The 17,997-nt window shown below is 41.7% G+C and overlaps 1 protein-coding gene across 1 annotated transcript; it reads left to right on the top strand.

The window, feature by feature from the left end:
* The first annotated feature begins 1,924 nt into the window (after nucleotides 1-1,924).
* Nucleotides 1,925-10,307, top strand: ESX1 (ESX homeobox 1). Its single transcript, XM_086850276.1, has 5 exons — nucleotides 1,925-2,023; nucleotides 2,114-2,318; nucleotides 2,387-2,432; nucleotides 6,988-7,274; nucleotides 8,188-10,307. The coding sequence occupies exons 1-5, from the start codon at nucleotides 1,927-1,929 to the stop codon at nucleotides 8,411-8,413; spliced, it is 861 nt and encodes a 286-aa protein (XP_086706402.1). The 5' UTR covers nucleotides 1,925-1,926; the 3' UTR covers nucleotides 8,414-10,307.
* Nucleotides 10,308-17,997: the final 7,690 nt, after the last annotated feature.

Below are 17,997 nucleotides of genomic sequence, written 5' to 3'. Positions count from 1 at the left end.
TTGGCCAGCAGCACGTTCAACTGGAGCCAGCTGGCACTGGCCTGTTGAATGTGGGGTAAACTTCTCACAGAAGCCACCCCTGCAGCTCCTCAGAGAAGCTTTATCTGCTGCTGTTCACAGATTGGGTTTGTACGGAACACAGAAGTAACAAAATGTTAGTCACTTCTGGCTCTTGGGAGATCCCAATGGAATTCCTGGGCATGCTCTCCAAGATGCAGGAGTTTCTCTTTGACCATAGACACGTGTGTGACTGTAACACATTTGTAACCATGAAACAAGCATTTCTCTGGCTATTTCACATCCAGGACATTCCTTATGAAGTTGTGACAGTTTCTTTAGTCAGAGGAAATTACATCATTCAAATCTTGTTTCCTGGAATTGACAGCATTTGGTCCGTAGGATGTCATTGTTTTTCCCAACACAAATGAGTCTCTAGGTCTTTGAACACAATTAAGGTTCCGTGAATGTAGCAGTTTGGGCTTTAGAGCTTAGGATCAAGATAGGGCAATAAATTAGGAAATTAGGAAATGTCAAGAAAACACCATGTAAAACCCCACTTTCTGTAAACATTACCCAGAGTTATCTTTCATACAGGCACCTTACTTTTTCAAGAGTTAGCATCACAAAGTGCTGTCCCAAACCTTCTCATAGAGGATGTCACAGGAATAGGCGAAATAGGTTCACAAAGGTATTGCTTCAGGCCAAACCAAATTGTTGTAGTGGAAGGAATGAAGTCAAGGTCTGAGTCAAAGAGCCCTGCAGCGGAGCAGACAGAAAGGAGATCTGTACAAAGTCTGTACAAAGATAGAAGCACTAAAGCAGTCACACAGCCCCAGTGAGGTGAGAGGAGAGGAGGGAAAAACAAAGAAATTTGCCTGTGGGCTGCAGTGCCAGAAGTAACCAAAAGATTTTTGACAGGTCAGAGTCAGGAAGCATTTCTGCACTGACAGCCTCTATTTCTTCAGCCAGAATGTAAACTAATCCAGCCTTGATATGAAGACAGAGAACTCAGAACTCCACCGCTTTTGTTTCAAAACTTAAATATAAACACACAGATTTTTAAATCTTTGCCTCATTTCTAATCTGAATTTGTCTGGCTTCAGCTTTCAACCACTAGTTTTGGGGTTTGGGGATTCTTAGCCCTTTTCTCCTGTACTCTCTGTAAGACTCCCTAGAAAGTAGTGTTTCATTCTCATCCCCCAAAATCAAGATCTCAGGCTCAAGTAATTTTGTGATCTAATTTATGGCAGTCTGTATTATGAGTACACCACGGTAAGATCACAGAACTGCTGGAGGTCTCTGTGCAGGAAATCATTTCCAGGCCTCCTGCTGAGGAACCATTGCTGTAACAGCACCGACAGCAGAATTGTAGCAGGAGTGGAATTAGAGATCTCCAGGAAAAAGGACTCAAGTCTTCTACGGGTTTGCGCACTTTCTGTTCTCCTGCCGGCACACAGTACTTTGCAAGGTCAGCCTTAAAAAGCTGAATTCAACAAGTGTAAGGTCATCAGGAGCAACAAAGGTAAACACTGGTGACTCTTCTCCCTCACTGCCGGCTCTCAGCCGGGGTCTCTCAGCCTCACCGCGAACCCAGCCTCGGCTCTGGAGAAGCCGGGCACGGCACAACTTCACCGCAGCCGCTCCGCGCCCCCGAACGAGGCTTGAAAAAGTTTCCTCCGGCCTGCGGGAGCGGGGGGAGCGGGCGGAACGGCCCCGGGGCCGTGAGCCGTAGGGCAGCCCCGCTGGGGCGGCTCTCTGCGCCCGCCCGGGGGAGGCGGCCCGGCTCCTGCGCGGCGAGCGGGGCACGGCTCGTCCCACCCCCGGCCTTGACGCCACGCGTTAATGAAATGCTAATGCCGGGGCGCCGAGCCGGGCGCTGCCCGCGCCCATAAAACGCGGCGCGGCGCGGGGGCCCTGCCCGCAGCCATGCAGAGCGCGGCCCCCGCCCCGCCGGCCCTGCACCTCCTCACCTCCTACTTCATCGACAGCATCCTGGGCCGGGGCCCCGCCGCGGGCCGGCACGGTGAGGGGCGGCGGGGAGCGCGGCACGGTGAGGGGCAGCGGGCTCGCTGCACGGCCCCAGCCCCGGTAAGTCCCCGGTTGTCTCCCGCAGGCGCGGAAGGCGCGGAGACGCCGCGGCCCGGCCGAGCGCGCAGCCCCGCGGAGGAGCCGCGGGCGGAGGAGCGGCCGCCCGGCTCCGAGGCACCGGCTCCGGCCAAGAGGAAGCAGCGGCGGTACCGCACCACGTTCAGCACGTTCCAGCTGGAGGAGCTGGAGCGCGCCTTCTGCAAGTCCCACTACCCCGACGTGTTCACCAGGTAGCGGCGGGCGGGGCCGTGCCGGGCGGCGGGCGAGCTCCGGCTCTAACTGTGTGTTCCTCCCGCAGAGAGGAGCTGGCCCTGCGCCTTGACCTGACGGAAGCCCGGGTGCAGGTGAGTGCCGGAGGGGACGAGGGGCCGGAGGAGGTTGAACACGGCGCGTTTTCGCTCTCGTCCGGCCGGGCGAGAAGGGAAGGGAAGGGCGGCGGTGCCGTCCTGGCCGCGGCGGGTGGTGCTGAAGGGACGCGGGAGGGGAGCGCTCCCTCCGCGGCGGGGAAGCCGAGGCTCAAGAACATCCCCAGGTTACGCTTCAGCCCCGCTTGTGCTGCCGCCTTCATGGGTCGAAAGGCAGGTACTGTCTCCTGAGTTTTAAAAGAGGATTAAAAAAGAATAAATTAGGTTGTTCCCAGAAAACGAAGGGTTCTGTGAGGCATCTAAAGTACTGAGGCTGCAGAGTTAACATCCTTCTCTTGGTCTAACTTAGCTCAATAAAACTGTCACACTTCTAAATGACTGGCTGAAACAAATGAAAGATTAATTTGGCATTCATATATGGCAGTCAGGTCTTGTCCAGGAGAATTCTATGCCCAGCTGGGCTGAGAGTGCAGCAGTGCCTGTAGAACCTCAGCACACTCAGACACGAATCACTTGTGGGCTGCACTTTGCTCAAACTACAAACGACCCTTAGTAACTTTTCCTGATTCTGTGCACTCCTGCTTAACAATATCCCTTAAAACCTCTTTTCTTTAGATTCATCTCTTGATAACCTAGAAATTCCCTTTTTGTACAGAAATTATAGCCTTAAAAAAGATTTTTAAAAAAATTTTAAAAGTTGTTTCAGAAGGTGTGAAGGCTTTCAAGTATTTATAAGCTGCAAATGACAATTGTACTAGATTTGGCTTGTGCTGTAGATCAGATATTGACTGTTCCAGCACAACTCTGGGTATGTGCCTACTTCTGAAAGACTGAGAACTGGTGCAGCTGCTCAGTGTGACAGTCCTGCTTACTACTGCATAGCTTTGATATTGTTAATGCCAGATCCTTGTTTGGGTACTTTGTCATTACTCCAGTCACTGGATCTGCGATGGTTCACACCACAGTTTCAGTCCGTAAAACTGAAACTTTTTAGCTTTTTATTTTAATATGCACCATCTTTTTAAAAGGCATTAGAAGTATGAATAGTACTTTATAATTGACTCAAATACCTAGATGAGCTTTTCGGCTCTCTTTTGTGGACTTAGGGGAAATTATGTACCCTCCACTCTTCCTAACACCAACAATGACTAAAACCTCTAGCCACTGACATGCCCCAGCCTCTGACAATTGCACATGGCATTTTACAATGAAAAAGACATGGGTGAAAAGCTGTTACTTTAACTGTTACTGCCAAATTCCCTTTGTGGGGTACATTTTCTGTAGACCCTGTGAAGGAATGGTGCAGTGGTACATGGCAAAGAGGAACATGACTCATCTAAAAAAAGAAAAGTGGAAACATTTGTGTTTGATGGAGCCAAAAATGAATTAACAAGAAAAATAATAGAGTTGATGTATGCCCAGTAGATGGAAGGAGCTGCAAAGAGCTGTAGCTCATTGCCTCATTAATATGTTAGATCTCACACAAGTCTCCTGAGTAAGTAGCATGGAGTCAGCCCAGTTGTTTAGTGTGAGCTTGCAGTGCACAGATCCAAGCCCCAGCTCCTATCCTGTGGGAATCTGGGATCAGCCTGGAGGGAAGGGGATGGGTAGGAATAGCACTGATGCACTTAAAATGTACTAAAACGCACTGATGTACTTAAACTTCCGTAATTACCAAATACTTGCCACATATGCTCATGCTCATAGCTGCTCTATAGGGCATCCTGTGTAAGATGAAGTTTTCCAATTCTCTCCCATGGTACCTGGCTAAATCAGCTGACACGGAAAGCAGCATCTCTTTACTTAGTAAAGTGTAAACTCAAGAAATTAATCTTACCCAATGCAGTCAGACCATTTCTTCACCTCAGTGTGTTTTACAAATGGAGGTTTGCTTCTCTGGGGAGAGCCCTCTGACAACCAGCTGAAATGGGTACCAGCCACTGCATTGTTCCTCCTCTTGCCTTTTGAGTCTTACATAAAAGTGAACAAATAAGAAAAAAATGGCATGAATGTATGCTCATTCCATCATCATTTCAAAGAGATCCCCCTCACCCAACAACCCCTTATGTACTTTAATAGAATAAGGGAGGTGGGGCATTCCTTACCTTGGGAAAGAGGTAGTCAGAGAGTCTGCAAAACCTTTTTATAACCTGGAGCTATGTTGGGATTTCTCTTCAATGGTTTTTGCATGTGTTGTCGCCATTCATTCTTTCTCATTATTCATATTGTTAGAATGGGAAGAAAATAAGAAAAAGTTAAAGGAATTTTTTATCTTGTTTAACGTGAGGGGTAAAAGGTTTCATGGGTATTTCATTTCCATAAACTGCATCAGTTTTAAGACACTGGCTCACAGATATAATTGATCTAGACATCTTTGTCATATTTTCTCATTACGATCCTCTTATTCACTTACAGCAGAAACACAATGCAGTTATGCACATCTCTATATCTTTTTAGCATAATTAGGTATTACATCAATTAAATAATATAATAATTTTTTTAAAGAAAATTACAGCAAGAAAACAATCCAATTTTACATGCTCACCTTTTCTTTTATAGAAATCTCTTGAATCTCTTGTCAGATATGCACAATGCTAGTGATTGCAAATATAATCTGGGTAATATTTAGCATGCAATTCAAGACTTGATGGTTTAAAATTTATTTTTGAGGATTAAGCAATACTTTTTTTCTAGAGTATTTTGCCATTGATATTACAGTCATAAAAATCTTAAGACTGGTATAGCAGTTTCTGTTATGGTTAGTTTGTCACTTCAGATGTGTCTGAAAACATAATAAAGGCAAGTTAAGCCTTTTATCAGAAGCAAAGGAAAAATTATTAACAAAAGGTTCAAGATGACTAATCTGAATGTTAATGACTATAATGTGTGCAGTAAAATTTGAAAGCTGTTTGTCATGTCAGTCTAAGGTATGAGGCATTGGTCTACTCCTGTTATCACTGGAACTGATGAGTTTGTACCAGTAAGGAATGGAAAGCCAGCTTTTTTCTAACAGTAATTATTAGATATCTATGCTGGTATTTCCTTCCAGTTTGAGAAATACAAAATCTGAGAGATTATTAACTTTTGGGATTAAGCTCAAAATTACCTGTAACTTTAAAAAGAAATATTTTGTAGTCAAATTGCATCTCTGAGTGATCCAATGGATTTACTTTAGAATGGAGAAAGCATAAAAAAGCAGATATTTAATTTTGTGTTAGGCTTCTTCATGAGGAACAGATTGAAGAACAGTGCTAAGATTTAGTAAGGACATGGACCCTTGCAGCATTTATCCTTTTTAGGAAAGGCTGTATCTGCATATCTCAGTGTGACACAGTTATTGGATTTTTTTTCATAGGAAGCATTATCACCTTTGAGTTGGTGGTCTTCTCCTGTAAGATTTTACCAATATTATCTTACCAATATCTCCACTTAGCAATATTTAGGATTATTGGTTAACAGTGATTTTAAATCATCTGATCCCATCAATTTAGTTTTCCCTACCAGACCCCTGTCTTGGACTAATACTGATGGAATATCTGGTCCTCACTGCCATGCAGGCATAGCTGCCTGGCATTTCGCAGGTTCAGATACTCCTTTGTAAGACATCTGACTATTGAAAGCTGATGGTTGCTGGAGTACATACAAAAGTTGAGTCTTAACACTCAAGAATTTCAAGTACCAACTTCAAAATTTTGATGTTCTGACTTTCTGCTGAGCGCACCTCCCTCTGCTGAGTGCCCATGAGCGAGACAGTTCTGAGTCACACAGGTAACCCCACGGGCAGAAACCCCTCTTCCAGGAGAACAGCAACTTCCCAGTGTAAATATACTGCATGCAATGAAAGGACTAGCACAGTACTTCTTCAGCTGGATCCTGAGAACCCCAGAGCAAGTGCTTTGAAAAAGTCAATTGTTGCTGACTGAGAGAAACAACAACAGGCTCGGCACAGCAAGGCTGGGGCATGCTGCAGCCTTGTTTGGGGATCAGTGCCCTGGTGTGTGGAGGGCTTTTCTCCCAAACACACTTGGTGTTATTTAAGCACCTGAAGGTAAGTTACACTGCTGGAAATGCTCAAAGGGCATTGGCTGAGGTAAAGCAAGCTGGGTCTCCCAAAACCTGATTTTTTAAATACTGTAGATGCTATTTAAAACACTTGGAAAACCATTTTTGTATTGTATTATAATTGCCACCTGTTGAATGGTTTTGTTGAAATTTAATAAATAGGTTATGAAAGGAAGAATGATCATTTCTAATAATTGCTCTTGCATTTCAGGTGATAAGTTAATATATTACAATGACTTTAAAATATATGTGACTCCTCAGTCAGAGAGTAGTCAAATTTACAATATTTAAAAGGAATTTATTTTGTACTAAACCCAATAAGGCATTTATGAAAAGAACTTTTTTATATTAAAGAAGTGAAGCTTGGTTTAACAGTAATTATTTTGCCATCCATATCAATTTGTGCTGTAGTATTTGGTAAGATAAACTGCAGAGTAAGTTCAGCTAATGCCTTTATAATTTCTTATTTAAGGTCTGGTTCCAAAACAGAAGGGCAAAGTGGAGGAAACGTGAAAAGAATGAAATTCTGGGGACTGTTCCGGGAATCTCCTTAACACACCCACTTGGTCTATTTCTGGATGTTCCACTGAGTCATTCTCCCCTCCTAGATCACACGTGGAGGTCAATGCCTCTTTCAACATTGGCTGTGCCATCCATGTCCCCAGCTTTTAGTCCTTCAACCTTAGGGCCATTTGGCCTCAGCAGTCTTACGTGGACTTCCCTCTTCAGAAATCCCATATTAAATCCACATTTTGGAAGGTATAGAATAATTTTATTTTTTCTCAATCTCAAAACTGTTAAAAATGTTGCATTTATATTATTTTGCTACTCGCATGTTCTCAATAAACTGACTAAAAAGGGTTAGTGCCTGTGTAGGATCTCTTGATTAGGAATAGCAAGATTTGGGTTTAAGTCATGCTAATAAAATCTGAATGTGTAATTGCTTTATGAAGACAAATTGGGCATACTTACTGCAATTTTGGTCTCACTGAACTCTAATCTTCATACAGACTGCTGTGACCTGTGTGGCTGCAGCTCCATCCTTTTCTCTCGCTCTCTCTCAAGAATAAATACATTATATATAAAATATGTAAATACATTATGTATTATATATTAGTATATACAAATATATAAAGAAATAGAAGGTAGCACTCTTGCTAAAATTAGAGCTTGTATCTTAGTACTACCTTGACAAACAAACAAATGCTTTTCACCTTGAATCAACTGATCTGAACAAATTGTCTGCATAAACAGCTATATAAATTGGTCTTTTTATGGGGTGGTTTATTGCTTTCACAGAACAGGCTGATCTACAGCATCCAGGGTTTGTTTAGAAAGGATTTAGCATGAGGGGTTAAGCAAATGGTTGATGGATTAGATATCTGCATGCCATGCCTAATCATCTCTTGTTCATTTAATTTAAAAGTGTTTTGGTTTTTATTTAGGGTGGGGTTTTCTGCTTTTTTTTTTTTTTTTAAGGGCAAGATGCTATACTGCAAAATAAAGCTAAAAAAATGTACATTTGGAAGAAATTGGAAATTTTGGAACTTTTTTTTCTAATACTTGTTGGTTTTTTTACTAATACTTTGGTGGGGGAAAGCTGCAACTCAGTAAGTATTTGTTCTCCAAAACAATTCTTAATTTGGATAATATTGACTTCTTTCAAATACAGGTTTCTCAATGCTTTAAATCCTCTCGTGACAACAGCTTCAGTACTAATGAAAGCTCCTGGACCCCCGTCAGACCCTGTTCTCACTGCCTTCACTGATCCAGCAGCAGTTGAAAGGAAAACGTCAAGCATTGCAGCACTAAGACTCAAAGCGAAGGAACATTCAGCACAAATCCCTCAATTAAACCTCATCTCCAGTCTTACAAACACTAACAAAGAACTTTGTTAGGAGCTCTCCCACAGACTACAGCCACGGAGGGGAAAGTGAATGCCTTCTCCAATAAGTAGCTCTCATTAGAGAGACACATTTAAAAAAAGAAAACACACACACACAGAGCTCTATTTCCTGCAGCTTCAGTAACAGACTGAAAAGAAATAAACCTGCTAAACATTGTTTTCCTTCATTACAACACAAAATCAGGTGGTAAATTGGCTTGTATAATTTCTTGCACAGCAGAAACAGAAGCAGGAACTATCTCATCTTTGTAAATCAGGCTAACATGTATGTGAAGCTTTGAAATCACCAAACTCACCAGAAGATAGTCCAAAGGCTCCAAATTCTTTGTAGGAGTAACCACTTTTCTAAGCAAGTCTTAACTTCTCAGGAGGAACTCTTACATGCAGTACTTGAGAATCAGTACACAGTTATTAACTTGGAGACCATGCTTCATGTTGAAGTGCAAATGCCAGTGAAATATTGCATTCTAGACAAACTCAGCAGGAACAAGATGGGGACTATTTTCAGTACGGGCTTTTAATTCAGAACTAGGTTTGTGTAAAGAGTACCTTGTTTCAAATTAAAAAAAAAAAAAAAAAGTTTGCTTTATGTTCAGGGTGGCAATGTTTTAACTATGAAAGTTTAACCTCTGTACATGAACTGTATCCTGTGAAAGTAGGTTAGCAGTGTGCAGTAATTGTGTGTAGCTCTCTGTGTATGTACATACATGTCAATCAGTAGCTTATAGCTGTAAATAGGAGGTTGCTGAATACTTTTAGCAAGCTTTCTGGCACACCTTACCAGATCAGTGGGTTAACAGATTACTTGTATATTTTGAGACATTTCATGCCTTGAGTAGTTTCAGAGTTTAAATGAATACTCAGTGTGAAGTGTTAAATTCTTCCTTGGACCAATGTTGAAATGAGTGAAAACAGAGGCCTTACTGAGCAGGAGTCTACAGTCCATCACAACCCTGGACTCCATGACAGGTCATTTTAAAGTCTTTGCTGAATTTCCCCATACAGGACATGGGACTGAGAACAACTCTCCACAGGTCTGATGTTTTAGTGTAAAGTGAGGATATGTAGTATCCTCCTGGTGCTTCAGTGAAAAGTGAGGATAGGTCATCATTTCCTCTTTCTCACTCGCCTACCTCACAGGGCTGTTGTGAGGACTCATTAAACAAACACAACTCTGGAAGAGTTATATAAATGCTAATTTTTGCTTTACAGCAACAAAAGAAATACCAACAGTTGGCTGCAGATGGAGGTCACCTTTCCCACACCTGTAGCAGAGGACCAAGCAAACTATTCCTGTGGTTGATGGAACAGCATGGAACTCCTCCACTGATGCTGCCTGTTTTCTCAAACACATTCACACTGAAAAGATTTTGTGTATTTTAGAACTTCTTTCACAAGGCAGCTCTGGGCCTACTCTTAAGACTACACAGTTGTGTTCTCAGCTAGAGTTTGATGTGCAGAGCTCCAGCTACATTGCTGCTGCTTCTGGAGACTGCACCAAGCTTGTACGTAGCTCCAGGACAAGGAAGAAGGAAGTTTGCTGAGTCAAACACAAATACTCATCACTTTCCACAAGAGTGGAAGAATTTCTATTTGGGTTCATAGACCTCTTTGGTAGCACAGGCAGGAGAAGGCAGAATTTCAGCTATTAGGAAAAGCCAGCTCCCTACTCAAGTTACAGCAGGGCTGTGCTGTGTGTCAGGCAGCAAGAGACTGGGGAAGTGAAGTAAGCAGGACCTCTCACACAAAGTTTGAGTGTGTTTCTTCCACAACAGCTATTTGCTTCCACCAGTCCACTCTCATGGCCCAGGCTGCCAACTGGCAGCACAACAAGGTATCCACTCAAGTGTTGAGTTTGTTCCAAATAAACCTTTTAAGTAGGTTAATGGCTTGAAAACTGTCATTACACAACTCCTGTTCTGTACAAGCTTCTGTGGTATCTTTCCTTGCCACCAGTGTCTCTCTCTTGCAATGCAGAGAGGTTCTGCAGGAAAGGAGACTCACTGTTTCATTTAAAGTAGCAGAAACTGTCCTGCATTTGACATGAGCCATTAAGAAAAGGACTCTGCAACAATAATAAAACTTGGGTATTTTTGCCAAATTCCATTTCTAGACAAGTTCACCAGAAGCAGCATATGAAAAATAAGAGCTGAAGGCTCATGTAATACATTGTATGAAATAGTAGGTCCTGTGTTATCACCAAAATCTTCATCACTGACCAGAGGGCCACAGATACCTCACTCAGGTATGGAGGAATCAAATTCACAGGTTAAATTTCAGCAATTACATCACAGATAACTTTTATCCATCTACAAAGTTTTTCCAATAGCTATGGCTAGAAATAATTTCAGAGACAGCAATTAAACACGCAGAGGGCAAGTAACTTCACTCACATGCATGACAGCTCCTGCCAGAGCTGGGAGCTGCTACCTCCAGCCAGCACACACAGCCACTTCAGCACCACTGTAGGAACTGCAGGGCTGGACAGCAGGGTCAGTTCCTAAAGCCTTGCCAGTTTGGGTGTTGCTTTGTCCTGATTCTCCTTACAAGAGGGCATGCCTCTCCAAGACATCCTCCTCTCCTACTGAGACCACAGCCAAGCACCTGCTGGGTACCACTCCCCTGGCAGCTGTGAACTCCTCCCAATGTCACACTGGGGCCAAGACTGTCTCCTTTGGTGTACACTTCTGTAAGGCTCTGCAGCTCCAAGCTACTGTGCCCAATTTGGCACATGGCAGAAGAGCAAAGATTTTGTTCCTGGTTAAGGAGGAGCTGCCATTCCTGTGCCATCTGGGCTGGAGCCAGTGTCTGCAATCATCAGCAGTTCCCAACAGGTACAGGTAGAGAACAAAGCTTCCTGATGTTTCATCTGGGTTTACTTTGAAATGAAGAGAGATTTTCTTTCAGATGGCTTCATTTTTTCTGCTTCAACCAGTCTTCCCAAGAAATTTCCATTCTTCCATGTGACTTGAAATCCAGCTGTGAGAGCTAATGGTATTATGAACATAAATACATAGGACAACACTTGAAATCAGCTTAGGAACCACAGAGTGCTCATAACCAAAACTCAGAAAGTTTTACATGTTAGTTACTACTACTTTACAATAAAATATCACAAGAGAAGAAGGTTTATTTATTCAGTCTGTTTTAATTTTACATAAAGAGGCTTAATTACCAGCTTTTATGGATATAGTACTAAAATTACATCTAAAAAATGTGGGGGAGAAATTAACTGAAAAACCTTCAGCCTAGTTTCATAGCTGCACGTGGGGTCAACACCTTTGCTATTAATCAAGCAGGGACATCTGCTTTCCTAGTTTTTCTCAGGGCAATAAGGTCTACAACCTCCCATATCTTAAAAAAGTCAGCCATTTTACAGAGCATGTCTCACACTGAACATTGCAACTATTTCCTGACATTTTATCTTGCCTTCTGCACTAAATTCTTTAGTCCAAATTTAGGCAAAGCCTGCAATGACCTGGATTGAGACTGAGGATTTGTCCCTATGCCTCTCTTCTGAATAAAAAAGGGTTGCAGTCACCCTTCTCTGGATGACATCAAAATTGTTTCCTGGCACAGATTTCAGCTGAAGGAGGCCTGAAGCCCTGGTTGCTTATTGGGTTCATCTGATTTTCTTGAAAACAAAAATATATGGGAGGATTTCCGAAGCCACAGAGAAATCTCAATGCAATCTCACCCCATCCACCCTCTACAAATACTGAGAAAAAAACTTATCTTCAAATTAAACCTCTTGACTTTATCCTCCACATCACAATTTGTTGAGGTGTTCTGCAAGCACATTAGTATTTCTTCAGGAAACATTGATAAATATTTCTATTAGGGGACTCACATTTGGCTAAACTGTCAAATATTTTCAGTTTGTTCTCTGGTCCAAGTTCAGTTCTGGTACCATAGGATGTTGGGTAAATTTCCTTATTTCCAGTGACATAATATCATCAGAACCTTGCCTACAAAGAGTGAGCGATTTTGTTGGGGGGGAAAAAAAGGAGAATAATAGGCCAGGTGTTTGAAGAAAAGACAAAGAAACAAGCACAGTAGGGTGTTCTGACTCACAAATCTGTATTGAGAAAGAAGTATTCACGAAGAAAATTAATTTAAGAAGTATGTAGTTCAGGTTTTGAGCCCATAAGTTCCTTTCAAAAACAGATTAGTGATTAAAAACTTTTTTAGTCTAGCAATCTCTTAAACAATTAGCACAGTAATTGGAAAGAGACTACAAATTCAAATCTAGATGGACATAAAAGACTTTCCCCATAGAGCTTTGCCTTGGTTTTGTGGGTAACTGGCATGCACCTGCCTTTACCATCAGTGGGACTGAAATACTGAAGAAGTGCTCTGAATAGGGATACAAATGCCCCAAACAGTAATGCCATACAAATTACTTAATTCATGTAAAGTAGAAGTAATTGTATTGATTATGAATGTGTGAGTGACTCCTTTATTTCAAGTTATATGAGATGTAAGCCACCAGCTTTCAATGGGGTCCTTGCTGCAAATTTGCCAACCGTGGAGTGGGATGTTACATTTTTCCTTATTCTGAGCAAGAAATCCAAGGCATTGCCATTTGGAAACGGAAATCTGCTGACCTTAACCTAAACCAGGTAAATCAGAATTCCTCTCCTCCAGCCAGGTAGTAATTTTTCTCTGCTTGTTCATCCTCTGAAAGATGCTTGAAATCAAAGAAAAAGGAACATAAGGGAGAAACGTCCCCAAACTTCAGATGCTTTTCCTCAAAGTAGAAGTTTTTTCTCTTTTTGTTAATATTATCATGAAACACCATGGATCACCAGATAAAGCCTGCACTGCCAAAAGAAAAGAAATAAAAAAGGGAGGGGAAGAGAGATTGTGCACAGTGTGTCCCTAGCAATTTAATTACCTAACAGCAAATGTCTGCCTTATGGCTTCCCAGGAAGCTGCATCAAGAACACACGTAGGACACACGTGGGATGAAGCCTGTGCTAATACACACACACACACACACCTGTACCTCAGTTGCTTCAGCTGCACTGCCACCCAAAAGGCATGAAGGACAGTTAAGGACAGGGCACTTCTGTAGGTCTTATAGTCAATCAAGTCATACAGTCATATGGACTCACAAAAAATCGAGCTAGTGGGTTGTGTCACAGTCTGCCCTGATTTTGGATATCCCCCCTGCCCCATCCAGGCCTGAGAACAGGATGCAGGTGGAGGAACCACAGCACAAGGCAACTCAGGCATGATTTGATAGCAGCAGCTCTCCCAGCTGCTTGTCTTCTCCTCAGCCCCTGGTCACACTGCCCTTACCAGTTAACATACTGACTTTACCAAAAAATGTGAGGAAAACCCAGAAAGAATATTCTCTATTAACTTCATTTGTTGGCTGCAGCAATGTTTCCTATATTTCAGCTGGAAAATTGCTCAGTGCTGGCTGGTGAGAAGCCACTGGAAGATTGGGATGAGCTTGCAAAGTCACTGGTTGAGTAACAAAACTTTTATATTAAAATATAACTGAATGTTGGTTTGGTTGGGTTGTTGGTTGAGTTTACTTATTTTATAAAAACTACATTATCAGAAATGACCAGCAGAAAAGCTAGGACAAGATACCTGATGTTACAGATAAAAACTTCAGCCTTTGGTGTGAGCAGCATAGTGACATTATTGTGAACTAAAGCAGAAGCAGACAAGACAGCTTGAATTACAGTTTCATCTGGTTCAAAAGGGTTGCTAGTGCAATGTATTTAGGGGATCTGCTAAAGAAAAGAATACATTGCATTTTGTAAGTACCCAGTCACAGCTAGAGATTTTGACAAAAGTTGACTTTCACACGCAATTAAACACAATAATTTCAGTTTTCTAGTTTCATAGAAGCTGATCCACAGACTGCCCTATCTCCAGGGTTATTTTGTACTGATAAAAAATCACGGGATTAATGTTTGTGAAAGAAGACAAGAAAGGACAGCATTATTATAGCCTTATTTTCTATATATCCCAAAGTGAATATAGGAAGATAACTGAAGCAGGCTGAAATGTTAATGTATGAGAGGAGCCTGGAGACACTCTCATCAGTAAGTTATCAGAACATCTCAGTCTTACCTCTGTGCTCTCTCAAACTGAACTAGTAGAGAAGTTGCTGACAGAAGCAATAAAGTTTTCAGGTGTTGTTTGGCATTGTGTACATTCAGCTTCTTTGTACTGAGCTGAGAAAAGAGAAAGCAAAGCAGTGAGGGGGATGTGTTTGGAGAACACGGGAGCAAATGGGAGAGATTCTTACTTGCATCCCAGCTCAGCAGCAGAGTTTCTGCTTTGGGACTGTGGTGAGTTCTGAGCTCAGCCCTGGCTGTAAAACAAATAAACAAATAACCTTCCCCAAGCTGGGTGGATGGCAAGTGTTGAGGACTGCCAAGACACAGCCTTGAAGACAAAAAAAAAAAAAAAAAAAAAAAGAAAAAAAAGAGAAAAAAAAGCAGCACCAAGCATAACCAGAGCATTCACAAAATTCTCAGTTTAAAAAGAACCCAATCTGCATTTCAATTTCTCATCCTCACTCTAAGAGAAGGCAGGAGAGGACCTCATTTATTATTTCCAGCATAGGCATGGCCATTACTATTGACTCTTACAGAATTCTACCTTATGAAGGTGCCATTTCAAATATTTTCAAGAATAATTTGTTCTTAGGACAAAAATGCATGACTATGCTACAGTCAAATATTTTAAATTATCCACAGCCTTAACAGTGAAGTGTTCAGCAATTTTTCTTGTGGAAGAACACTTTGATGAGAGAAATCAAAAAGCAGGGAAGGCCATTAAAAAACTCCAGTCTGTTTCTTAGACATGCATATCGAGGGAAAACATACCTGACAATGAAAAAAACTTTTATTATTGTAGGAAATCTAAAACCACCCTCAAGATCCCCACTGTTACTGCTTAAAAACTAGTAATTTACACCCTGCTTTTGGCTAGGCAGTCTCTGTTCACTGTTTTATCTTCCTGGCATCCACACCAATGCTTCTTACAGAACATTCCTGTACATTAGGAATGACCTAAAAGAAAGGTCTGCTTCTAGACTGAAAAACAAACAGATGAACAAGAAGAACCAGAAAACACCTAACTCCATGCATACAAGGCAACAAAGGCCTCAGCAGCCAGTGGAATGAGAGCCATAGATCACCTGAACTGGAGCTAAACCAGCTCAATGGAAAGATCTAACCATGCTGGACTGAGACTTTCTGGTCCCACTGATGTGTACAGTGAGGCACAGGGTTTAGAGACATTAATAATTAGTCATACTTTTAGTAGCCAGAAAGTTGAGGTTTTAATTAGCATTTTTCCCAAAATTCAGAAATTACTTTTCACTGTAAATATAATTTTCCCCCGGAGCTGGCCTTGTGCCACGTTAGACACCCCAGAATATTATCCTTCACTTCCAGAGCTTGCCAGTGTTATTTTGAGGGTCTGTGTTTTATAGGTTTAAGTCTATTATTAATTAGTTAATATGCCTTGCAAACCACATTTTTAAAAGTTATTTTCATAAATACAACTCAACTGAAATCATGGCTGCATGATAATAATAAAACAAACCTACAAAATTACAGTATTAGATAATTCCTGCATTATCTACAGGGGAGAAGGTTGGGGTTGTAATGTCAGAATATTGTTTGTCTCCCTTTAAAATTTAGAAGGTGTTACATACAGACTTTGCAGTTTGGCACCTATACATCAAAACAGACAGAAAATACTCTGTTTTCTGCTACTATTTCAATATGGAAAGGTCTCATACACAATGCAACAGATTCACAGCAGGTCTTTAGAAAATATTGTACCTTTAGTACCTTTGAGTAAACAGGCGACTTTAGAAGGAGAGAAATGAATACAACAAGCAATCCAAACAAATTTTAAAATAATTTCACGAATGGTTTCCCTTTCAGAAGGATAAAAAACTCTGTCTTCTCTCTAAAACACTCAACTGATAGCTTACTTATTAGACAAAAATTAGTGTCCATTCAACCATGAAAAAGACAAGCCATTATATGCTATAAGGGAGATCAAACTGACATCAGCTACTGTACATCTTGACACTTACTACATAATCAAAGTAAACTTTGCTATACGTGTCTGATCTAATGTACCTGTCAGTTATCACTGTCTCTGCTCAGATGAGTTTGTGTGCCACCTATATATGTGGGACAAAACAAATAAATAAATTGCAGTGTTATCTCTTCAAGCTGCTCACACAGTAAGGGGAAAGTACTTAGTATTCCGTAATGGAGTTAGGAGTAATTTACTGAGAGATAATTTCTTTTGGACCTAAAATCTCCTACCTCCTGTAGAGCAGACAAATAGAACTATCTTACAGGAAATGGGGCATGATAATACTGCTCTTTAAATAGAACTAACAAAATGGAAATACAATAGGCATTACAAAATATATAGCTAACAGTTACCAAAACCTTTGATGTTTTTATAGCTATTTACTGCAAGAGATTGTATTAGCTGCTCCAGCCCATTTTAATATAAGGAAAGTTTACCATGTGTTTTTTAAAACACTTTTTAAAAAAAAAAAGTTAAACCTGTAAAGTAGTACTCTCAGGTATTTGGGGAAACTGAGCATGAGGAGGAAAAGCCACTTGGTTGATGAAAGAACAAAGATTTGACAATCGGCTCCTGTAGGGGATAAGAAAATTCTTATAGAATAAGGGCCTTACAGGCATCTGCTTACTTCTGTTCCTTTCTGTCACCTTTTGCTCACCGAGAAGAACTCTGGGAAAGGTCCCCTAATAAGATAGCAAAAACCAAGTTACATAACCTAGAAAACAAGTTGTTGTGCTGGTTGAACACAGACTGGGTTTTTGGTGGGGGCAGGGGAAGCCACAGAGGCGGCTCCTGAGAGAAGCTGCTCAAAGCTTCTGCTGTGTCCAGCAGAGGCACACTCTGATGGCCCTGAAGATGGACATGCTGCTGGACCAATTAGAGAAGCTGGTCATGCCTCTGTGATGACAAATTTAAGAAAGGAAAAAAAAAATCACACGCAGGTCTTCCAAGGGGTGGGAAGGTACCGGAGCTGGGGCTGTCCTGTGGCATGGTGAGCAGCTCCCTGATACGGAGCCCAAACAAAATCAACCTTTCAGTGCTGCAAAAACCTATAAGAACTTTCCAACTGATAGAACTTGAGAACAAAAGAACCTAGGGACAACCATTTTCTTCTGAGTCAGAGAAAAGGAAAAGTAAGGACACGTGAGGAAAACAACATGGTGACACTAAGGTCAGTGAAAGGAAAGAGAGGAAGGAGGTGCTCCAAATATTGGAGCTGAGACTCTTCTGCAAGCCATGGGAGGATATAACACAACAAACTGTCTCCCTCTAATTTATGAAGTCCATGGGGTGATGCAGAGATCCACCTGCAGCTCATGAGAAAAGCTCCTCACCCTGGAGCAGGTGGATGCTAAAAACCTTACCTAGTGCAGAACTTGAACAGAGAGAGAAGACCCTTGCTTCCAGAGATGGAGAGCCCTCACTTCCAAACTAGAGCAGCTTATCCTTAAAAGACTACACCCCATGAACTAAAATTACCCACACCAT

This window comes from Cyanistes caeruleus, chromosome 14 (genome assembly GCF_971803275.1).
Source record: "Cyanistes caeruleus chromosome 14, bCyaCae1.hap1.1, whole genome shotgun sequence".
Classification (NCBI taxonomy): Eukaryota; Metazoa; Chordata; class Aves; order Passeriformes; family Paridae; genus Cyanistes; species Cyanistes caeruleus.
This window is presented reverse-complemented; position numbering and strand designations above follow the sequence as displayed.